The sequence below is a fragment of the Bubalus bubalis genome, chromosome 16, assembly GCF_019923935.1.
Source record: "Bubalus bubalis isolate 160015118507 breed Murrah chromosome 16, NDDB_SH_1, whole genome shotgun sequence".
Lineage (NCBI taxonomy): Eukaryota > Metazoa > Chordata > Mammalia > Artiodactyla > Bovidae > Bubalus > Bubalus bubalis.
In genome coordinates this window covers 80,091,675-80,117,268 of record NC_059172.1, presented here as the reverse complement: position 1 = coordinate 80,117,268, position 25,594 = coordinate 80,091,675, and the positions used below count along the sequence as shown (strand labels likewise).

The 25,594-nt window shown below is 37.0% G+C and overlaps 1 protein-coding gene across 3 annotated transcripts in view; it reads right to left on the bottom strand.

Annotated features, from left to right (window-relative positions):
* The window catches only part of DYNC2H1 (dynein cytoplasmic 2 heavy chain 1), a 399,828-nt gene extending 375,193 nt beyond the window's left edge, over positions 1-24,635 (bottom strand). For 2 of the 3 annotated variants that reach the window (XM_044929811.2, XM_044929812.2), the window contains exons 1-12: positions 24,040-24,635; positions 18,706-18,876; positions 18,159-18,294; positions 11,857-11,975; positions 10,710-10,854; positions 9,686-9,918; positions 5,884-6,018; positions 5,667-5,780; positions 5,437-5,548; positions 4,986-5,110; positions 3,817-3,992; positions 436-631 (exon numbers count right to left, since the gene is read on the bottom strand). In XM_044929811.2, coding sequence (XP_044785746.2) covers positions 436-631; positions 3,817-3,992; positions 4,986-5,110; positions 5,437-5,548; positions 5,667-5,780; positions 5,884-6,018; positions 9,686-9,918; positions 10,710-10,854; positions 11,857-11,975; positions 18,159-18,294; positions 18,706-18,876; positions 24,040-24,234 — 1,857 coding nt within the window. In that variant the 5' untranslated portion in view covers positions 24,235-24,635. The remainder of the gene's footprint in view (positions 1-435; positions 632-3,816; positions 3,993-4,985; positions 5,111-5,436; positions 5,549-5,666; positions 5,781-5,883; positions 6,019-9,685; positions 9,919-10,709; positions 10,855-11,856; positions 11,976-18,158; positions 18,295-18,705; positions 18,877-24,039) is intronic. The other variant, XM_044929810.2, reaches the window with a different exon arrangement.
* Positions 24,636-25,594: the final 959 nt, after the last annotated feature.

The following is a 25,594-nucleotide window of genomic DNA, read 5'->3' as shown; positions in this document are numbered from 1 at the left end:
AGGCAAATGATTTGATGACAATGTGCTTCATGAAGACCAAGGAAATGAACAAAAACAGAAACCTGTCCATCAGCTGGATAATTTTCTAAGAATCGGCCCCTAGCAGGCAGACAGAGGGCTCTTAATTAGAAAGCCCTTTAGGGTCCATGATAGTAACACGAAAGAAAAAAGAAAAAAAGAGAAAGAATAACATTCTATTTTTCCAAATGCTTTGAGAATGAAAAGCAGTAACAGTAATACCTCAAGCTAAAAAAATTCCCACATAGAGGATTACAAAGCAGTTTGTAATGCAGTCATTTACAAACTATAACTTCATAAGACTTAATGGTGCTATTCTATTAGCCTAATAAAATCAAAAGCAGAAAACAAAGCCCTTAAAATATTCTAATGTAATAAACTCAGAATAGCCATGTTTTCAAAAATATCATTTCATACTTGTTTCAGAATAATTGCTTGCTTGCAGAATTTCTGTGCAATGTTTGCAACTTGCTGTATTTTGGCAGGAATGACAAAACCAAGTGCAGAAAGCTGACGAACTTCTCTCAGAAGAATCACCAACCGATCTGAATAATGCACTTTTAATGATCCATCATTAGGATCCAACTCCATAATTCGGCTATTAGCCTCAATACTACAAAACAAAATAAATAACTTTTTGAATTTCAAAATTTCATGTTCTCACCCTTTTGACTGATTAAAAACGTAACAGTTTTTACAACTTTGCTGTAAACATAAAATTGTTGCTCTTTAGTCACTAAGTCCGGAGAAGGCACTGGCACCCCACTCCAGTACTCTTGCCTGGAAAATCCCATGGACAGAGGAACCTGGTGGGCTGCAGTCCATGGGGTCGCTAAGAGTCAGACACGACTGAGTGACTTCCCTTTCACTTTTCACTTTCATGCATTGGAGAAGGAAATGGCAACCCACTCCAGTGTTCTTGCCTGGAGAATCCCAAGGACAGGGGAGCCTGGTGGGCTGCTGTCTATGGGGTGGCACAGAGTCGGACACGACTGAAGTGACTTAGCAGTAGCAGTGGTAACTAAGTCATGTCCGACTCTTTTGCAACCCCATAGACTATAGGGGGTTGCATAGACTATATATAGACTATATATAGCCCATGAGGCTCCACTGTCCATGAAATTTTCCAGGCAAAATTACTGAAGGAGGTTGCCATTTCCTTCTCCAGGGGATCTTCCCCACCCAGGGATTGAACCTACATGTCCTGCACTGGCAGGTGGGTTCTTTACCACTGAGCAACCAGGGAAGCCTAACAAACAAAATTAACTTAAGTAAAAAACAGTTTTTAATTATATTTTTCAAATTATATTTCATGTAACATTTCACAATTCAGATCTTGATAACAAACTGTAATATCCAAAATATACCATCATATTAATATTTCAACCAAGCAATCTTTGAACTCAGAAAAATCAATCTCTTAAAATTCAGCTAAAACTCAAAATAGACATCAAATCCATCATAATTTGATTAATTTTCTAAAATACATTTAGACAGATTTTAGTCAGTCTGATTCTTTAATACTTTTATTAAGGGATCAATAATAAAGAGTATTCTGGAGAAGGCAATGGCAACCCACTCCAGTACTCTTGCCTGGAAAATCCCATGGACGGAGGAGCCTGGTAGGCTGCAGTCCATGGAGTCGCGAAGAGTCGGACACGACTGAGCGACTTCCCTTTCACTTCTTACTTTCATGCATTGGAGAAGGAAATGGCAACCCACTCCAGTGTTCTTGTCTGGAGAATCCCAGCAATATTAGGAGTTCCATTCAGTTCAGTCACTCAGTCGTGTCCGACTCTTTGCAACCCCATGAACCGCAGCACGCCAGGCCACCCTGTCCATCACCAACTCCCAAAGTCCTCCCAAACCCACGTCCATTGAGTCAGTGATGCCATCCAACCATCTCATTCTCTGTCGTCCCCTTCTCCACCTGCCCTCAATCTTCCCAGCATCAGGGTCTTTTCAAAAGAGTCAGCTCTTCACATCAGGTGGCCAAAGTACTGGAGTTTCAGCTTCAACCTCAGTCCTTCCAATGAACATAGAGATATTCAAATACTTGATTCCTCTACTCTTTGTTTCACTATGTAAAGACTTTTCTTTCTGATTCTTCTAAAGCCACAATAGCAAAATTTACATTGGGACCCTCAAGTCTCCCTGGATTGTGAAAACACTGAGATAAATTAAATTTAAAGTACTACCTTTTTATGATCCTTCTTTCAGGATCAGGTTTATATAATACTCTTTGTTTCAAGTCACTTTCACAATTACGAGAACTTGCAGGTCTTAGAAAGTAAGCTACTGAAAAGCAAAGAACTAATCTGTTCAGTCTACTTAATAACACATAAAACGAAGCATAATAAAAAGCAGATATTTTAAAACGGCTTAAAATAATAATTTAGCCCAAACTGTCCAAACTTCCCAGGTGGTGCAGTTGTAAAGAATCCACCTGCCAATGCAGGAGACACAAGAGATGCAGGTTCAATCCCGGCGTTGGGAAGATTCCGTGGAGAAGGAAATGGCAACCCTACTCCAGTATTCTTGCCTGGAAAATTCCATGGACAGAGGAGCCTGGTAGGCTAGAGTCTGTGGGGTCTCAGAGTTGGACATGATTGAGTGACTGAGCACACACACACAAAAACTGTCCTACAAGAACATAAAGCCTCTCAGAAAATTATAACAGTGACACTTTTTGCCTTTATTTGAAACTAATATTCAAAGTTAGTTTCTACATTCCAGCATATACTGAAATATGTTCCAAAATACACTTATTTCTATGTGACAATGATGGGTTTACCAAAAAAAAAAAAACCAAAATGAGAGTCAGGAGTTTCATCACCAAATAAAGAAATAGGTTGAACAAAGTTAAACAGGGTTTTTTACTGCAGATCTCAACCCTTTTGATACACTATCTTACACAGTGGATCTCCACCAGAGCTGTAGTGATAAACGTGCTAATTCTCCAAAAGCAATTGACCAAAGAACTCTTTACTTTAGCTGAAGGGGGCAAGGTAGAACCACCTCTCATATTTTAGGTTCAGGGTAGAAAGGGAAAGAATTAAATGGCATAAAGTTATAATCATTATGCTTTAGCACCTTTAGTTCTTTAATTCTTCCAAAGCCAAAATGCAAGATAAAAGAAAAAAAAAATCATTCATTTAGTTTAGGAAGCTACCACTTTGGCCTAATTATTTGTTGCAGCAATAAAGGCGAAACAAACAGAATTTCATATTATGCCAAAGTTACTTTTAAAAAGTACCAAGTTTCTAAAAATGAAAACATAGCAAGTTTTTAAAAATACGGACAATAACACACTAGGGAAAGTTGACCTGAACAAAGAAACAATGGTTTTTTTAGGCCATCCTTTTTAGATACCCATTAGAATAATAAGGTTAACCAATTAAATTATATTCAATATAGCTTAATAAATATTTACAAACCCTTACTATATTAGACACCAAAAAGAAACATTCTTCATCTCAAGGAGCTAAAAAAAATTAAATTTTCATTTACAATGTCTGTATGTAGGATATATAACATTAATGTAAAAAGGTAGGAAAACATTCATATACCAGTAACAAAAAGCCACAGAGCACGCAAGCCTAATTTCAAACTAAGAATCTGCTGTTCTGGGGAACAGATACTAGAAGCAAAGGAAAGGGAGTCAAAGTTTCCAACTTCAATGACTTAAAAGTTGATCATCAAAAACTAACCAAACAGAAAACAATCCTGTCACTGAATTAATAATATAGGAAAAAAGATTCTTATGTAGATTTCACTGTGTAGTATACTTATACTTACCACAAACCAGATTTGGAATCAGACAAACCAGACTGAATATCCCTGGACCAATCATCAAATTGTTCTTGTTCATATAGTTTAAACTGGTCTAAGAGATCTTCAGCACTTCGATGGAAAGATCGAAACCCTGACAAGTCAGATAAAAGAGCTTCTGCAATCTTGATAGTATCATCCACCTTTAAAAATACAAATTACAAGAATATTTATTATTTAAATTCCAACAAAATTAGCGTAAAATCAGCAGGTCTGTGATACAGAAACTATTTTCCCATTTATCCATAAACAGTAAAATAGATTTTCCAGTGAATTTAAGAATATCAACTGCTACTGTGCTTCTGAATTACACCACCTCAGAATAGCAAAACACAGACGATAACACATACAAGGCATAATTTGAAGGGTACGATAAAGGAAATTTAGAGGAGACTCCAAGAACTCAACAATAGTCTTAAATATGTTATGTAGTAATTTAAGCTCTTTATTACATGCTCTGGTTAAGAGCTCAAACAATAATTAGGCCAATTTGGGTGCCAATTAAAGAATGCCTTTCCTCCACAACTATACAAAGAACAATGCAGCATTTTGGAAAGCAGACTGACAAAATTAAGGAGAGTACTAGAGAAAAAACATCAAAATATAAACTTGAATAAGTAGAATTCTCAAATATGCTAGCCTTTGTAATACTACTACTACTACTAATTTGCTCACTCTTAATCATATAATCAACAAATATTTATTACATGAGTCGAATGCAAGACATTGTACCACACACAAATTAGTAAGCATATAAGATTCTTAGATCAACTTTGATAATATTAAAATAAGTCCTTTAAATCTATAAATTGCTGCCACTACCTTAAGCAATGCCATAATTACCTTTCTCTAGTCCTTTAACTTCCTTTCAACCTAGGATGATTTATTTATATAAACATACTTACAGATATATACTTTGCACCTACCAGGATCCTGCAAAAATACACCTCAAATAATTTAAAAATCCTTTGAAAATTATAGATTTTTCGTATTTTTCAGTTTTTCAGAATTCTAATTATCACATGAAATTAGATGGAAATGTTTTCTTAATGTTTTCATTATGGTTCTAGATTGCCTTTACATTAATTTAGCACATTTCACAATTTGTGTTCTTCAACTTTTATTTAAATGAATACCTTCAGTTCCAGCTGGCGAACCCAAACTATATTATTGACAACTTCAGAAAGGTTTTTGCCAGCAAGTGGTCCAGATGCATCACCAGGAATCCCACGGCATCGATTTTCAAAATCTAATCGAAAATCTATAAACATTCAAATCATATAAATGATTACATACATTCAGCAAAGTTTTCCAAAATGCCTTCTATGTACCAAACACTATGTCAAATATTGTGTACAGAAAAATAGTAATAGTTAGTCATCCTCAGGGACCTCATCATGTATCAAGTGAGAAAAAGGAAATAACCAGCTAATTCTAAAAGCCTGTCATCTATTACAGAAACAATAAATTAATCTTCAACATATAGATGTCATAAAAATATCTTAATCAAAAATGGTACACAACAAAAGAAAAGTAATCTAAAAAAATCATTTTCAAGCAAACACTATAATCTCTGTTAACTTTTACCTTTAACTGAGTCCATAAGTCTTGCCAGTAAAGTTTCTCTTTCTAGCATCAATTCTTTGCTTATGGTTGGACGCTTCACTAACTCTTTATATTTCAGAAATGCTTGAAGAAGCTAATATAAAACAAAATAAGTACATGTTCATCTCAAATGAATCAACTAGGTAAAAACTTGCATATCTCCTCAAATAGTTTAAGAGAAATGTTAAAAATTAAATATTTCAATATTTTACCTGTTGTGGACTGTCCTGAATTTCTGAAATATAGTTTTTCAATTTTCCTGCTATTTTTTGTTCTGCAGGTGCAATAATTTTTTCATACTGAGACACTGCAGCTTTCCATAAAGGCTAAAAAATAACAATACAGTTAGACTTTAATATTTTCAAAATTTGCCTTTAAAAAGAACAACACAAATAGGAAATTATGCAGACAAACATATATATACTCAACCTCGGTATATGGATTATATTGCACAGGATTCAGGCCAGAAAAAGGTTCAAATACTCGAGCCAGGCATATGATTTTCTCATCACTGGCAGGTGAAAAATAGAGAAGTTTCTCATGAATTGTTCTAACAGCCAAGACCTAAAACATAAAATATTAAAACAATAAATTTACTCATATCAATAAATCTACACAAAAAAAAATAAATAAATCTACAAAAATAATCCAAAAGCTAAAGTTATTGGGCAAGAGTTTCTTTAACCTCGGTTTCTTGAAATCAAAAATAAAACTGAAACTATAAACTTGATAATTACTATTCATCAATACTCAATCAGATCAGATCAGTTGCTCAGTCATGTCCGACTCTTTGCGACCCCATGAATAGCAGCACGCCAGGCCTCCCTGTCCATCACCAACTCCCGGAGTTCACTCAGATTCACGTCCATCGAGTCAGTGATGGCCATCCAGCCATCTCATCCTCTGTAGTCCCCTTCTCCTCCTGCCCCCAATCCCTCCCAGCATCAGTCTTTTCCAGTGAGTCAACTCTTCGCATGAGGTGGCCAAAGTACTGGAGTTTCAGCTTTAGCATCATTCCTTCCAAAGAAATCCTAGGGCTGATCTCCTTCAGAATGGACTGGTTGGATCTCCTTGCAGTCCAAGGGACTCTCAAGAGTTTTCTACAACACCACAGTTCAAAAGCATCAATTCTTCGGCACTCAGCCTTCTTCACAGTCCAACTCTCACATTCATACATGACCACAGGAAAAACCATAGCCTTGACTAGACGAAACTTTGTTGGCCAAGTAATGTCTCTGCTTTTGAATATGCTATCTAGGTTGGTCATAACTTTCCTTCCAAGGAGTAAGCGTCTTTTAATTTCATGGCTGCAGTCACCATCTGCAGTGATTTTGGAGCCCAGAAAAATAAAGTCTGACACTGTTTCCACTGTTTCCCCATCTATTTCCCATGAAGTGATGGGACCGGATGCCATGATCTTCGTTTTCTGAATGTTGAGCTTTAAGCCAACTTTTTCGCTCTCCACTTTCACCTTCATCAAGAGGCTTTTGAGTTCCTCTTCACTTTCTGCCATAAGGGTGGTGTCATCTGCATATCTGAGGTTATTGATATTTCTCCCGGCAATCTTGATTCCAACTTGTACTTCTTCGAGTCCAGCGTTTCTAATGATGTACTCTGCATAGAAGTTAAACAAGCAGGGTGACAATATACAGGCTTGACGTACTCCTTTTCCTATTTGGAACCAGTCTGTTGTTCCATGTCCAGTTCTAACTGTTGCTTCCTGACCTGCATACAAATTTCTCAAGAGGCAGATCAGGTGGTCTGGTATTCCCATCTCTTTCAGAATTTTCCACAGTTTATTGTGATCCACATAGTCAAAGGCTTTGGCATAGTCAAAGTGATGCTCATAAACACACTGTACTATCAATCAGTGTGCTCAAATCTAGTGAATACATATAAAAGCTAAATATTTTTAAACTGATTTTAATACTTATTTTAAGTACAGTTTTAGTCTCTCCTCTTTACTATAGCAAACCTTCTGATTTTCATTAGTCTGCATTAAATTTGCTCTTCTAATAATGAAACAATATGCTAACAACGGAGAAGGCAATAGCACCCCACTCCAGTACTCTTGCCTGGAAAATCCCATGGATGGAGGAGCCTGGAAGCCTGCAGTCCATGAGGTCGCTGAGGGTCGAACATGACTGAGCGACTTCACTTTCACTTTTCACTTTCATGCATTGGAGAAGGAAATGGCAACCCACTCCAGTGTTCTTGCCTGGAGAATCCCAGGGATGGGGGAGCCTGGTGGACTGCCGTCTATGGGGTCACACAGAGTCGGACACGACTGAAGTGACTTAGCAATAGCAATAGCAATGCTAACAACTCCATTATGTATAACTTACAAACAGTTGGAAAACATTTCATTTTGTATTTAAATTTTCTACCAACCATCAAAAGGAATTAAAAGGCTAAGTAAAAATGCTATAATCTTTCATTTGTGTTGAAAATATCAGCACAAATTCACGATTTATTTTTCTCTTGATAAAAACAAAAATACTGATTTAACAATGCTGTCTACTGAGAAAGCCTAAAAGCATTGATAGTTAAATGTTTACTACTTCATCAACCAGATTGTTGTCACTAAACTCTATTTTCCTCTAACAAGACCTTTGGGGAAATGACTAATTCCACATACAAAATGGAAAATGTAGAAGACGGGTCAGTACATTTTGAGAGGTCTGAATGTAAAAAAGTTACCAAAGAAATACTGGCTTCATATCAAAATGACACAGACACAACTTAAAGGGGTATTCTTTGCACAAGGTGGGACAATTTGAGTATAGTAATAATAACTACAATAATAAATACAACACGTTGAAATATAAAAAAATCATAGGTTCATAATGACATTATTTAAAAAATCATTGATTGCCTATGAAACTTATGATACTAACTTACTATGCATTGTTCTAAAAAGTGATAAAAAGAAAAAAGTAATTGTCTATATTGCCATTCCTATACAAACTATATTTCAGGTACCTAAAAAACTGATAAAAAGTTCTTCCATCATCACTAATAAATGCAGAAAGAACAGAATTAAAACACCATCTCACAATCAATCATTAAGAAAAAGTTGGTAAACAGCATTTGAACAGATTAATCAGATTAATCATACATGAACCCACAGATCAAACTTAACTCATGAAAAGCGGGAAAACCAGACACCTCTTGCCTCCTTTAATGTACGAGAACTATATGCTACTGCCTACGAAGCAACCTGGTTCAAGTAAACCAACATTTAGCAACTAAAAATATTTCTGAGACAATCAGTAAACTTGTACATTGATTACATAAATAATGATATTAAGAAATTATTCTCATTTTGTTGGGTGTGATATTGATATTATGATTACCTTTTAAGAGTAAAAGTACAAGATTTCGTGGACTGGCTTTAAAAATAGTTCAGCAAAAAAAAAAAGAAATGGAAGGCAGGGAGGACAAAGATGGCACAAGAACTGAACAATGCCAGTGGCCATTGAAACTGACATTCATTATACCATGCTACTTTTCTGTATGCTTGAAGTTCCTTGTAAGAGGTTAAAAACAACAGCAGCAGGAATTCCCTGTCAGTCCAGTGGTTAGGATTCAGCACTTTCACTTCCTGGGCCTGAGTTCAGTCCCTGGTCCAGGAACTAAGATCCTCCAAGCCACACAGCACAGGCAGAAAAAAATGAAATAAACTACCAAAACAACAACAACAAAAAATTCCCAAAGAACAACAATTCCCTTAAGCACAGAGGGAAAAAGTCAGCTCTGCAATCTTTGCCTGCCTCTTCAAGTTAAGTACATAGTTCTATACTGAAACTCTAATTTACAAAAATTAAGCAGCTATTTCAAATATTACCACTGAATACTCCCTAAAATACTGTCTCTGCTTGCAAAATAATTTCAATAGCCAAGAGAAAGTCTGAGAGCTTCCATACATAGATGAGTGGGTTATCTTTTTTATAACAAAGAACACCAAAATAGAAGTTCATGACTTAAAAACTGAACAGCCACACACCAAAGAGAAAGGAAGGATGTGGACACCAGCACTCAGTGCCCACTGGGCACCTGACATTGTGCCACACAGCCACACAAATCATCTCACGTGACCGTGAGCTCTTCTGCTCTCCCGAAAGGTTAAAGAATTTCCATCTGATGCGTAGTTCTTAATGATTATAAAACGCATTCTCAAACAAGTGAGAACCTACTTCACACTTAAAAACAAAGATCCAAATGAAGATACCTCTTCAAGGCGTTTGCCAAGCTTGTCAAGTGTTTCAGGAAAATATTTTTCATTTTTCCACGGGTGAGGAACATAGCGCTGCCACACCTGACCTGTCAGATGACTACAGGCAGTCACCCACTGTTCACAAATTGAAATACCAGCTTTCACATTTTCCTTCACAAGGTAATAAGGATCTTCCCAGAGGTTCAACGTTCCCAACTTCTTCTGAACAAATCTTCCAAATGAACCACCTAATAAGGTGCAAAACAAACTTTTTAATGAACATATCTTTTTAGCAAATAATACATGGAATAATATATTATTCCATGTATTATTATAATGTAGCAAATAAAATATGGAATACATGCTTTTTATTAAATTAAAATGATATATAAATTAGCAAGTCAACAATCTATGAAATACCACATCCACACCTTTAGACAAGCACTGTTAATAATAAATACTTTTTAAAAACACACACGCACACATGTATTTGTATATTTGCATCTTTCATTATATCATGTATATCTTTGAAGCATAGAAATATACATAGAATTTTTTAAAGGCCTCAGTCCCACAGTATGGATATGACATTACATAATCAGTTCTCAACTGCTATTTGTTTCTACTCTCATTTTACAAACAATGCTGTAATAAATGTCCTTTTATGTACTTGTCTGATAGGTCCTTAGGTAATAATGAGAAAGATATATTCTAAGTCAAAAAGTATATTTTTTTTATTGACAGATAATCCAATATACATTAAACTTTTCAGTTGGTTAAAAATAAAGTGTAAACTAATACATGCATTTTTAACATACATAAAAAAAACTACGTTAATTTGATTATCAAAGAAATTGACACTATTATTTAACTATGTACAAATATCTACTTAAATAATCCTATATAATTTGCTCTAAGAGTTACTTTAAGCAACAATTACTCTATTAAGGAGCATTTCAAAGAAGGACTTAAAGGAAGAAATAGAAAATAAAATAAGGCAAGCTTCCAAAATTTCAAAAGTGTATTTCTTTACTAGTACCTATAATATCTAAGAGATGTAACATTCGTGATTCAGGATAATGATCATGTTCTGTTTGTCTCCACACATCATCTACAACATCCCGAGTTGTCTCCACCAAGTCAACCACTTCCAATAAGGACAGACCATCCAGGTTATAAAATTCCTAAAACCGAAATGCATTCATTTTTAAACATAATCGTATTTGCACCTAGGGCAACATAAACAAAACGTTGCCAGAGTTTGTCAAATGCTATGATTCTAATATCTGCCATTATTTTCTCCTCTTCTTCTATCAGATGCTATATAACTTCTTTATGCAAATACCCTATCTGATCCTTCACAAACATAAATTTAATAAAAGCCAGAAGAAAAAATAAGAATTACATAAACTCTATAAATTTATTTTTACCCTTGGCCTAATTTCCTCTAAATTTGGATTCATTTCTTTTATTTATCCAATAGAGTGTTTAACACTATACACACACTACCTTTTTCACTTCATTTATCCTTATTCATTCATTTCCTGGGTTGCACAATGTTACCAATAGTACAAATCTAGTACATGGTATATTATTCTAAATTTCATCACTGCCACAAAAAAATGTTTAAACCACTTCAAACACTTCATTCAAATGGCAATAATGAAATAATACTTAGAATGAATAAAAAATTACTAAATATTTATTTTGAAAACAATAGATTTTTGTAAAAAAAACAAAATGGGCACTTATTTAACCTCTCCATAGATGTATCAAGGAATAATCAATCTAATAAAGTGTCAAACTAAGACTTTTTATATTTCAGATTCCTCCAAACTGCTAATTTGAAAAAAGTTTTCCAATTTTCCAAAAGAACATATTATCTCCACATGGACAAACCTCTTAATATTGGGCTTCTCATTTTTTTCTATGTACCTGCATAGAAGTAATTATATTTTTGAGAAAAATATTTTCTAGTGATTAGAATTTAACTTTTTCAGAAGTTTAGACTTCTAAGTTGTACTCATTTTAAATACATATCTTAAGTAAACTCTGCTACATCTGAAGAATATATTTTGTCCAAAGCCATCAAATAATGATTTTAAAACAGAGATAAAGCTAATAAAAATTGAATGCTACAGTATTTCTATCAAAACCTGATATATAACTATATATGAACCACATACTCTTGCAATTGTTTCAAACAATTCTTTAAAATAACTGGCTCTTTCTTTGGTAATCTGTTTACTTCCACGATGGGCTTGTTCTATCCAAAACTGGAACTCATCACTTGGTGTAAGAATACCTGAAAAGTGAAAGGGAAAAACAAGAAATATCAACAATTATCATGGTCATCATTTTGAAATGTAAAGAAATAACGAAATACTATAGTTTGTATACCAGGAACTAATATATTATTGTAAGACAATTATAACTTCAAAATCTGGCAAACAAATAAACTAATAGAAAAAGAGATTAGACTGTTGGTTACCAGAGGTGGGGAATGAGGAGAGGGGGAAGTGGATGAAGCTGCTCAAAAGGTACAAACTACTAGTTGTAAGATTAAATAAGTACTAAAGATATAATGTACAATATTATAAATGTAAATAGTGCTGCTTTATGTTATATATGAAAGTTCTAAAGAGAATATATCCTAAGGCTTCTTATCATAAGGCAAACTCTTTGTTTAACTTTGTATCTACAACATAATGGATGTTCACTAAACTTACTGTGACAACCATTTCATGCCGCATGCAAGTCAAATTATTATATAATACACCTGAAACTTACATAATGCTACATGTCAATTATCTCAATAAAACTAGGAAAAAGAAGGAAACAATTAAAAATGAAAAGCCAGAAAGTAATTGGTTTCATTTGCTTATTTTGCACATTTCTGTATCATTCACAAAGTACAGAAAATGAATTTTACAATTTCTATGAACAAAAACGAACAACAAAACAACCCCTAAGCAATTAACAAAATGGCAATCAGTACACACTCATCAATAAGTACTTTAAAATGCCTGAATGGATATGAAAACAAAACCCATATATATGTTGCCTCCTGGAGACTTGCTTTGGATCTAAAGTCACACTGAGACTGAAAGGGGATGGGAAAAGGTATTCAAAGTAAATAGAAATCAAGAAAACAACACTTAAGTCAAATAAAAAAAATAAAGACTGTCACAAATGATAAAGGACATTATATAATGATTAGTCATCAATCCAAGAAGATATAACACAATGTAAGTATATATCCAACCAACATAGGAACGTCTAATACATAAAGCAAATATTAATAGACATAAAGGGAAAACTTGACAATAATAAATTCATAGTAGGGAACTTTAACCTCCCACTTACATCAATGGACATATTACTCAGACAGAAAATGAATAAGGAAACAATGGCCTTAAACAACACATTAGACCAAATAAACTTATAGATATAGGACATTACACCCACAAGCAGCAAAATATACATTTATTTCAAATATATACGGTATATTCTCTAGGATAAATCCCATGCTAGGCCACAGAAACAAGACTCAGCAAATTTTAAAACCTGAAATCAGATCAAGCATCTTTTCTGACTATAATGCTCCGAGACAAGTAATCAACTAGCAGGGAAAAAATTGCCAAAAAAAAAAAAAAATTACAAATAAGTAGAGGCTAAACAACATGCTACAAACAAACAATGGATCATAGAAAAAAAAATTTTTAATACCTGAAGAAAAATGAAAATAAAAACACAACAATCTAAAATCTACATGATGCAGCAAAAGCAGTTCTAAGAGGGAAGTTTATAGTGATACAGCCTATTTCACAAAACAAGAAAAATCTCAAACAACCTAACCTTACACCTAAAGTAACTAGAAAAAAAAGAATAAATAAAACCAAAAGTTAGCAGAAGGAAAGAAGTCATAAAGATCAGAACAGAAATAAATGAAACAGGAACTAAAAAGTAATAGATCAATGAAACTAAGAGCTGGTTCTTTAAAAAAACAAACATCATTGATAAACTTTGCCACACTCATAAGAAAAAAGGACAGAGGGCCAAAATCAATAAAATCAGAAATGAAAAAGGAACTGACACCACAAAAATTCAAAGAGTCATAAGATATTATTAAGAACAATTATACACCAATAAAATGGACAGCCTAGAAGAAAAGGACAAATTCCTAGAAATGTACAATTTCCCAAGACTGAATCAGGAAGAAATAGAAAAATATGAGAACTACCAGTAATGAAACTGAATCGGTAAAAAACAACTTCCAAGTACTGCAGTCCAGGACTAGATGGCTTCACACATCACATGGTTTGGTGAAGTCTACCAAACATTGCAAAGAAAAGTTAACACCTATCATTCTCAAATTATTCCAAAAAACTACAGAGGAAGGCATCCTTCCATACTCATTTTCCAGGGCCAGCATCTCCCTAAAATCAAAACCAGACAAAGAATCACAAAAAAGGAAAATTAAAGGTCAGTATCACAATAAATATGAATACAAAAATCCTCAACAAAATATGAGCATACCAAACTCAACAATACATTAAAAGGACGATACACCCATCAGGTGGGATTTATCCTAGAGATGTGAATGATTCAATATCCAAAAATCAATCAATGTGATACCACATCTACAAACTGAAGAATAAAAATCACAAGGTCACCTCAATAAATACAGAAAAACTTTTGACAAAAGTAAGCATCCATTGGGAGAAGGCGATGGCACCCCACTCTAGTACTGTTGCCTGGAAAATCCCATGGATGGAGGAGCCTGGTAGGCTGCAGTCCATGGGGTCGCTAAGAGTCGGACATGACTGAGCGACTTCACTTTCACTTTCTACTTTCATGCATTGGAGAAGGAAATGGCAACCCACTCCAGTGTTCTTGCCTGGAGAATCCCATGGACGGAGAAGCCTGATAGGCTGCAGTCCATGGGGTCGCACAGAGTTGGACACAACTGAAGCGACTTAGCAGCAGCAGCAAGCATCCATTTATGATTAAAAACTCTCAGCAACAAAGTGGGGTATAGAGGGAACATAATCAAGGACATATGTGATAACCCCACAGCTAACATCATACTCAAAGGTGAAAAGCTGAAAGCATCTCCTCTAATATAAGAAACAAGACAAGGATGGCCACTCTCACCCACTTTTATTCAACATAGTATTGGAAGTCCTAGCCACAGCAATCAGACAAGAAAAAGAAATAAAAGGAATGCAAATTGGAAAGGAAGAAGCTCCACTGTCACTGTTTGCAGATGATACTATACATAGGAAATCCTCACAATACCACAAAAAAAAAAAAGTAGATCTCATCAATGAATCTGGTAAAACTGCAAGATACTGGCAACACCATGGACTGTAGCCTGCCAGGCTCCTCCATGGAATTCTCCAGGCAAGAATACTGGAGTCGGTAGCCATTCCCTTCTCCAAGGGATCTTCCTGACCCAGAGATTGAACCCAGGTCTCCTACATTGCAGGCAGATTCTTTATAGTCTGAGCCACTAGGGAAACCCAGTAAGGTGGGGAAGGGGGGTTAATATTCATAATATACAAAAAATTCATATAACTCTATATCAAAAAGTAACATTGCTTTGTTATTAAAATTTTTTTTAATAGGCAGAGGCTCTGAATAAACATTTTTCCAAAGAAAAGAAACAGATGGTCAACAGGCACATGAAAAATGGAAGGGAAAGTAGAGCAGCCATTATGGAAAACAGCATAGACATTGCTCAAAAAATTAAAACTAGAACTATCATATGATTCAGCAATTACAATTCTGGGCATTTATATGAAAAAAACAAAAACGTTAATTAAAAAAGATTTTTGTTCTCCTATGTTCACTGCAGCATTATTTACAATAGCCAGGATACAGAAGCAACCTACATGCCCATAAACAGATGAATAGCAAAAGATGATGTAGTACATATATACAATGGAATATTACTTAGTCATAAAAGAGAACAAAATCTTGCCATTTCTGATAACATGTATATGCCTAGATGGCATTATGCTAAGTCAGTCAGGCAGTGAAAGACAAATACTAAATAATCTCACTTATATGTGGAGCCTAAGAAACAAAACAAATGAACAATAAAACAAAAGCAGAGTTATAAAGAGTTGGCACCACCAGCTCATCGCCAGAGTGAGGCACAAGCAATAGGGCCACCATGTGCTTACCAGTGCCCACCCGCCATGCCTGGCTTCAACTACAAGTTCCTGGAGAAACCCAAGCTTTGTGACTGTCAGTTACAAAATAAATGAGTCACTGGTATCAAATGTATACCATTTGATATAGTATAGGGAATATAGGGAATATATTTAAGGGAACATAGTTAAGAAATATGTAATATCTTTCCATGGTAACATATTATAACTACACTCATCATAGTGAATTGAATGAAGGTGGTTAAAAGGTACAAATTTCAAAAGATAAATTAGTAGGGATGCAATGTTGTTAATGTTGTTGTTGTTGTTGTTGTTGTTGTTGTTGTTGTTCAGTCACTCAGTCATGTCTGACTATTTGCAAACCCATGGACTACAGTCCTCAGGATCCTCTGTCCATGAGGTTCTCCTGGCAAGAATACGGAAGTGGGTTGCTATTTCATTCTCCAAGATATGTTCCCAGACCAGGGATAGAACCCATGTCTCCTGCACTGGCAGACAGATTCTATACCAATGAGCCACCAAGGAAGCTATAACATGATAAATATTAAATAGCGCTGATATGTTATACATGAAAGAGATAAGACAGCAAATAAATCTGAAGAGTTCTCATCACAAGAAAAAGATTTTTTCCTATTCCTTTAATTTTGTATCCATATGAGGTGATGGATAGTCACTAAACTTATGTGATAATCATTGTTTGATGTATTTTAAGTCAAATCATTATACTATACACCTTAAACTTTTACACTGTTGTATGTCAATCATATCTCAATAAAACTGAAAGAAAAAATAAAACACTTTAAAAACAGTTTTAATTAAATTAAAACAGTTTTCTTTCAAATTTGCATTTAAGTTTCCTAATGAAATGGACAATCTCTAGTTGCTTAATCACATGCTGGAAATAAATTCACTAACCTTTCTGGTTGTATGAGATTCAGAAAGGATTTAGAAAGGATTTATTTTACTATTCAAGCAAAGTATAAAACTACATCTGATATTTTAAACCAATGATTTCTGTATGTCATAAATTTCATCTTAATTGTTCTTAGGAAATAATTTATCTATGGCCACAAAATTATAATCAGCTTCAGAAAAAAATAATTTTAAAATAAGTCATTAGTTTATTATCTTTGCAAATATACAATTTGTATCAATCCTCATTACTCACAGATTCTGGATTTATGAAGTCACCTACTCATTAATATTTATATGTATCCGAAGTCACTACTCTCAGAGCACTCATGGTCATTTGCAGACACACAGAGCTGTGAGAAATTTTAGTTGCCCAACACCTATGTTCCCAGCTAAGGTTCCTTGGACTGCAAGGAGATCCAACCAGTCCATTCTGAAGGAGATCAGCCCTGGGTGTTCTTTGGAAGGACTGATGCTAAAGCTGAAATTCCAGTACTTTGGCCACCTCATGCAAAGAGTTGACTCACTGGAAAAGGCTCTGATGCTGGGAGGGACTGGGGGCAGGAGGAGAAGGGGATGACAGAGGATGAGATGGCTGGATGGCATCACCGACTCGATGGAGGTGAGTTTGAGTGAACTCCGGGAGTTGGTGATGGACAGGGAGGCCTGGCGTGCTGCGATTCATGGGGTCGCAAAGAGTCGGACACAACTGAGCGAATGAACGGAACTGAACTGAAGGCTGAACAAAGCAACAATGCTTGTCTTTTTTCTATCTCCTACTGTAAATAAGTGTGTTTTTCATAGTTTGTGTAGCGTCATAGTTTCACATTTTGTGCTTTTTGTTGTTGGTTTTGCTATTTAAATTGACCCGGAGCACAGTTAACAGAGCTGCCTCCTGTCCCTAGCAATAGAGCACTGTGATGCGCCTTAAAGAGAACACGCTTCTGTTAGATGAACTTCATACAGGCATGAGTTACAGTGCTGTTGCCCACGAGCTCAATGATAATTCATCAACAATATACATTAAATAATGTGTCTAAAAAACACACCTAAAATCAGTTGCATGTTGAGCAGCTGGTGAAAATGTTATGACCAGAGGCTCACAGGGTCCTAGGCACAATTTTTCAGTATTTGCTAATTCAGTGTTCACAGTGACTTAATAAAACAGAACTACTGAAAACAATGAGAATCAATCATATTATTTCCATAAACTGCACATTAAAAAAGATTACACTTTCCCCTTCTCCAAATCCATACATAAATCTATACATTTAAAATCAGCTCAAGCTCAGAGATGAACCAAAGGTGCAAAGAAATATTTGAAAAGGTATATTAATTTACTATGTACTAATAAGGCAACAGTTTTGACTTTCTTTGATAAAATTATGGCTAAATACCTCGTGTGTCATCTTCCTTAAATTTCAGTTTTGATAATTTAGTATCTGATCTTCGTAGAACTATACCCAAACCAGCTTCTAGTTCACTCAAAAGGTTCTGAAGTTTGGGATCAAAGTTTCTGCTCCATTCCTGATCCTAAATAAAATCAGACAAGAGCACATGATGATCAATATCTTGCCAAACAGGCTTCCTAAAACCTTGTCAAAAACTAAGTCCAAATATACCTGTTTCACTCAAAGCCTGGCACTACCTCCATCTCTTAAGAGAGGGATAAAAGTCCTTTCAACAGTTAAAACTTTATAAAGGTCATTTACTATCACAATTTAAGAATGGATGTAGATTGCATTTTACATCTTTTTCCAATTTCTCTATTTGTCAACAAAGTTTACATTATTTTTTAATTAAAAAATATTTTAATTTATAAACTAAAATACTAATATTACCAATAAATAAAATAATAAATATTTATATTTGTGTGTATGAAAGCATTTATCCAAAGACTTAGGCTAAAATCAACAATCATACAAGCTACTTTAATTTACTCACCTTTAGTAACATTGGTGCAAATACTTGCCGGACAGCTTGGTAAAGGGAATTAATAGGTGATTCTAACATAGATGAAACAAGAATATTATTATGTAGATTTTGATCAGTAATTACTTCAGGTCGCAGCTTGAAAAACACCAGCACTTTATCTTTTGTGTCAGCAAAATCAATCTAAAGTGATAAACAAATGATTTTTAATGTTATTTTCATAAAGTTAATATTTGAAAATATTACCCAAAAATGTTGTATCTATAATTTTATCCCTTGGTAAAAGTATAGTTTAGAAATAATTATAGTATATTACAATCAGTCTGTCTTTGCTCCGTAAGAAAACTTGGGTTTGAAAATTGTATCCCTACTTATAGGTGATTGTATCATAAAGCTACTTCGATAATTGATAAGTGATTATAAACAAAAGCACTACATAAATATTGTTGACATACACTGCTAACTACTCCACTCCAGCCAGATTCATTAACACTACAAATCAAAGCTGTGTGCCCCAGGTACATACTGGTGAGTAGTATAATTTTCCACCCTACTCCAGAAACTCTGTAACAAGGACGTGTATTACCTTCTTGCATGCATACTAAGTCACTTCAGTCATGTCCAACTCTTTGGGACCCTATAAACTGCAACCCACCAGGCTCCTCTATCCATGCAATTCTCCAGGCAAGAATACTGGAGTGAGTCGCCATGCCCTCCACCAGGGCATCTTCCTGACCCAGGGATCAAATCCGCATCTCACATCTCCTGCACTGGCAGGTGGGTTCTTTACCACTAATGCCACCTGGGAAGCCCAATTACCCTCTTACCCAAAACTAAGTTCTATATAAATAGACAACCTAAAAACCAAAAAAAAAAACAGGTTGTCTATCTCCTAAAATCATCTTTACCTGAACCAATGTTTTTTGCGTAAAGTATCTGAGCATCAGACTCTATTGCTAAATTGTCATCAACCTAGATTATTTAAAATTAAAACTGTCTGAGCTAAATTGGAATTCTCTAACCCAACCATGCTTAAAATAGGCCAGTTTACAGCAACTAGTTCATTAGCTGTAAAGCATACTGCCCAAAATAAGTTTTTGCATTATACACATATACACAAAATTGTTCTCATTTCTTTTTCCAGGAAGAGAAGTCTATTCTGTAAAAAAAAGAAAAAATTCAAACAAGTTCACTGTTGTGCGTGAAGAAACACACTAAGGATGAGTGAGCTTTTGTGCTACTTTTATCCTAATCATTGTATCTGTTTAGCCACTATGAAAGAACTGTCATTTACTTGGCGTTACTGCTTTTCTCAAACTCTCATTTTCACCCATTAGAGTTCTATGCTAGTATGATCATTTTATTCCCATTACAAGCAAGTGAGAACTGCAGACTGCAGTAAGTAATTTGAAAAATTCATTCCTTAGTAATTTTTTTAAATTTTATTTTATTTTTAAACTTTACAAAATTGTATTAGTTTTGCCAAATATCAAAATGAATCCGCCACAGGTATACATGTGTTCCCCATCCTGAACCCTCCTTCCTCCTCCCTCCCCATACCATCCCTCTGGGTCGTTCCAGTGCACTAGCCCCAAGAATCCAGTATCGTGCATTGAACCCGGACTGGCAACTCGTTTCATACATGATATTTTACATGTTTCAATGCCAATCTCCCAAATCTTCCCACCCTCTCCCTCTCCCACAGAGTCCATAAGACTGTTCTATACATCAGTGTCTCTTTTGCTGTCTCGTACACAGGGTTATTGTTACCATCTTTCTAAATTCCATATATATGCGTTAGTATACTGTATTGGTGTTAAATAGACCATACACTTGAACTTTTCTACTCCCACCTATGTGAAGAAAGAATATTCACAAAATACATATTTTAATATCATACTTTGAAAACAGTAACTATGTCACTGGCCAAGGTGCTGTGGGGCATCAGGACAATGAGCTTTGCCTTAACGAAAGTCAGAGTTAAAGCAAAAGGTAAGGTGGCTACAGCTGTTCATCCTTCCCTGAGTAAAGAATCAGCACTCCTAGCCTAATCTTCCAGTTTCCCTATCATCAGCAACTGCTATATACTATTAGCTTACTCTAATCTGATAATTACTAAGGTATACATTGGGCTTTCTAGGTGGTGCTAGTGTTAAAGAACCTGATTGCTAATGCAGGAAACGTAAGAGATGTGATCGATCCCTGGGTCAGGAAGATCCCCTGGAGAAGGAAATGGCAACCCACTCCAGTATTCTTGCCTGGAGAATCCTATGGACAGAGGAGCCTGGAGGCTACCATCCATAGTGTCAATGGACATGACTGAAGCACTTAGCATGCAAGCAAGGTATAATTTGTTCTTTTTGAGGTTGCAAAATGTCTCTATCACCTCCTGGGATCCATCAGGGATCAGCAGACTACAACCTTCTGCCTGTTTTGTACAGCTCACAAGCTCAAAATTATTTCCACATTTTTTTTAAAATCAAAAGAATAATATTTCATGATATGAAATTCAAGCATCAGCATCCATAAATGAAGCTGAATGCAGTCACACTCAGTCATTCACATATTGTCTAGGTTGCTTTCTCACGTCAATGGCCAAGTTGTGACAGAGACCTTACAATCTGCCCAAGCCCAAAATATTTGTTATCTGTCCCATTATAGAAAAAAAATGTGCCAACTTCTATTCTATAGCATAAACCAGATCACATCTCTCTTGCTTAAAACTACCAACAACTTGGTATTTCAACCTAAATGGTGTATAAGGTCTGAAATGCTCAGTCCATATTTTAAACTTCCAGTCTTTGGTTATTCATTAAACTTCAGCAATGACTGTGTAATTTTTTTTTCCCAGCCCCCTGAAACCAAGATGAGATCCAGCTCAAGTTGTGTCTGAATCTTTGCAACCCCATGGACTATAGCCCTCCAGGCTCCTCTGTCCATGGGGATTCTCCGGGCAAGGATACTAGAGTGGGTTGCCATGCCCTCCTCCAGGGGATCTTCTCAATCCAGGGACTGAACCCAGGTCTCCAGCATTGGGGGCAGATTCTTTATCTTCTGAGCCACCAGGGAAGCCCCTCCCTAAATCTGCCTACAACTAACTCACCATTCAAATCTCATTTCAAAGGGCTCCAATCCAAACAGGCATTCCCTCCTTCCCTATTTTAATGCAGTTCCTCACCCCGCCCCAATCACTACTTTAACATGACTCTATTTTTACTGGCAGCACTTATCAATACCTAAAATTATGTTACATTACATATCTGTGTGGATGAAGTGAAGTGAAGTGAAAGTCGCTCAGTCGTGTCCGACTCTGCAACCCCATGGACTTGTCCATGGAATTCTCCAGGCCAGAATACTGGAGTGGGTAGCCTTTCCCTCCTCCAGGGGATCTTCCCAACCCAGCGATTAAACCCAGGCCTCTCATATTGCAGGCGGATTCTTTACCAGCTGAGCCCAAGGGAAGCCCCATCTGTGTGGATGTGTTTAACCAATTTTTGTCCATTCGAATGTTACTCCTTTAAGATAAACTGACATATTCATGGCTTTATCCCTAGCACCCAGGACAATGCCAGACCATAGTGGGTGAATTAATATTTGTTAATTTGTTAAATCATGCTGACTGTCAGACATCTAAAGTACAACTTAAGATATAGAAAAACATTTTCAAATATGACTAAGTATCTGTACTGTGATGTATGACTATATATAAAATACACTGTTGGGCTCTACTAGCTTAAGTATTAAAATAAAAAAGTTATAGACTCAATTTTCATTACACAACCCAAGATATATTTTTACAAATCCAAACCCCTCATCTTATTTTCCCATTACACTCTATCTAAACTTTCAGATCCTGAAGGAAATCAGTCCTGAATATTCATTGGAAGGACTGATGCTGAAGCTGAAACTCCAATATTTTGGCCACCTCATGCGAAAAACTGGCTCATTGGAAAAGACCCTGATGCCCGGAAAGACTGAAGGCAGGAGGAGAAGGGGATGACAGAGGATGAGTTGGTCAGATGGCATCACCGACTGGATGGACATGAGTTTGAGCAGGCTCCAGGAGTTGGTGATAGACGAGCAAGCCTGGCGTGCTGCAGTCCATGGGGTCGCAAATGGTCGGACACGACTGAGTGACTGAACTGAACTGAAACTTTCAGAGGCATTTACAGCAGTGTGCTTGATTTTATCATTTGTTGAGTATACGTCATTCTAGGTCATCCAGAGTGAGGCTCCAGAAGGCAGAAGCAGGGGGTCTTATTGTGAATTATATAATACTAACTTATCGGAGCAGGCCTCCTGGTGGCTCAGACAGTAAAGAATCTGCCTGCAACGCACAGGTTTGATCCCTGGGTTGGGAAGATCCCCTGGAGAAGGGCATGGCAGCCCCTTCCAGTAGTCTTGCCTGGAGAATCCCATGCACAGAGAAGCCTGGTGGACTACAGCTGTCAACTATGATTATCCATGCTTTTTACATCTTTGTAAACTTACTAAACCAAGGAAAGTGCCTTATATATAGTGAGTTCGAAATACAGTGATTGAATAGAATTGAGTCAAATCCAAGACTAAAGATTCGTAACAGGGTGAATAATCCAATCATCCTACAAAAACACATTCAATGTTTGCTGTGTATCAAATACTCTGCTAGACCTAGGGATATGGATGGACACCAGAGGAAGAGGTTTAAAAATATGACTACGATTTGTTAACTTTCATCCATTTACTGAGCCCCTTTAACATGTGAGGCAATTTTTTCTGTATATTACTCTGAGTGCATATGTGTGTTTATCTCCTGGTTGCAGGTGCACCCATTTCTTAAACAATCCTGCCAGTAGAAGCAGCAATGAAATAAATATTAATGTCAATACATCACAGGTTGTACAACAAAAAAGAATTTAAACTATCTTATCATTCCGTAAAAGATTTTAGTTCCTAACTATTCTTTCCCTAGAGTAAATTTAAACTCAGAATATAATATAAAAAAAAAAGATACACTAGAATTTGCCCCCAAAGAACTTCAAAAGGGAGAAAGAAAAAAAAAAGTTTAAATAAGATAAATTTCGTGTTTTCAGTTATAACGTAAATGTAGTATTAAAAAAAAAAAAAAAAAAAAACTAGAAAGACCGTAATTGTTCTCTGCCAGTGAGCGGACTGGGAGCTTCCTTCGGCCAGGAGGGATGCAAGCTTGGAAACCAAGTGAAGCGAGAGGCCCGCGCAGCTCGTCGGGAAGGGACAGCCACGGGCCATGGAGGAGGACCCAAGCCAGGAGGCTCCCAGGGACCCGGCATCCGTCCTACTGAGCCCGGAACGGAAAGGTAGGCCGGGGCGGGGTGCAGGCAAGCATACCACGTTGGAGAAGGCGATGCCGGAATCGGATCGCTGCACTCTGAGGAGCATCTGGTTCCCGTCGTCCAAAAAGTTGTTGATTTCGGGGCCGTTGCCCAGCAGCGCATGGTCCCAGGATTCCGACACCAGCCCGAAGTAGTTCCGAGTAGTGGCGAAAATGAAGAGCTTCCGCACGTCCCCGGGCACGCCGGCCATGACTCCGGAGAGAAGAACCGGAGAGGGCGGGCGGCAAGAGCGAACAACGGAGAAAGCCGGAGGATGAACGCGAAGGGAGGCGCGGACAGCCCCAGCCGCTAGCTCGCCCGCGGCCTGCAGGGCTTCGCGGTTGCCAGGGGCAGTCGCTATGGCGACGGCGCACACGTCCGCGCGTGGCGCCGTTACTTCCTCGGGCACGCGCACGCCAAACTCGCGGGCCGATCGACCACCTCGGCGCTCCTTAGCTGCTCGCCGCCGTCATCGATTGCAGGGGATTCGGGCAAGTGTGGGTCAGGTGGAGAAGCCCGCTTTAAGTGCTTTCTGCTGACTTCTTGAAATGGCAACTCACTCCGGTACTCTTGCCTGGAAAATCCCATGGACGGAGGAGCCTGGCAAGCTGCAGTCCATGGGGTCGCTAAGAGTCGGCCACGACTGAGCAACTTCACTTTCCCTTTTCACTTTCATGCATTGGAGAAGGAAATGGCAACCCACTCCAGTGTTCTTGCCTGGAGAATCCCAGGGACGGGGGAGCCTTGTGGGCTGCCGTCTATGGGGTCACACAGAGTCGGACACGACTGAAGCGACTTAACAGCAGCAGCAATGGTTAGTCCAGACATTAAAATTATTATAATATCCAGGGGGCCCGGGCTGGTGCTCTGGGATGACCTGGAGGAGTAGAATGGGGTGGGGGAGGGAGACTCAAGAGGGAGGGGACATATATATAATTATGACTGATTCATGTTGACGTACAGCAGAGAGCACCATAGCACTGTAAGGAAATTATCCTCCAATTAAAAAATCATTATAATATATTGGCAGTTGTTAGAATGTAATACAATGCAGCACCAACTCTTTGTGACCCCATGAATCGCAGCACGCCAGGCCTCCCTGTCCATCACCATCTCCCAGAGTTCACTCAAACTCACGTCCATTGAGTCAGTGATGCCATCCAGCCATCTCATGCTCTGTTGTCCCCTCAATCTCTCCCAGCATCAGAGTCTTTTCCAATGAGTCAACTCTTCCCATGAGGTGGCCAAAGTACTCGAGTTTCAGCTTTAGCATCATTCCTTCCAAAGAACATCCAGGGCTGATCTCCTTCAGAATGGACTGGTTGGATCTCCTTGCAGTCCAAGGGACTCTCAAGAGTCTTCTCCAATACCACAGTTGAAAAGCATCAATTTTTCGGTGCTCAGCTCAAATTTACTATAGTAGTCATTCAAAGTGAGACAGATTCTAAAATATGTATTTATTCATCCAATTAAAAATAATAAGCAGGACTTTCCTGGTGGTCCAATAGTTAAGAATTCACCTTGCAATGTAGGGGACATAGATTGAATCCCTGGTCAGGAAACTAATTTCC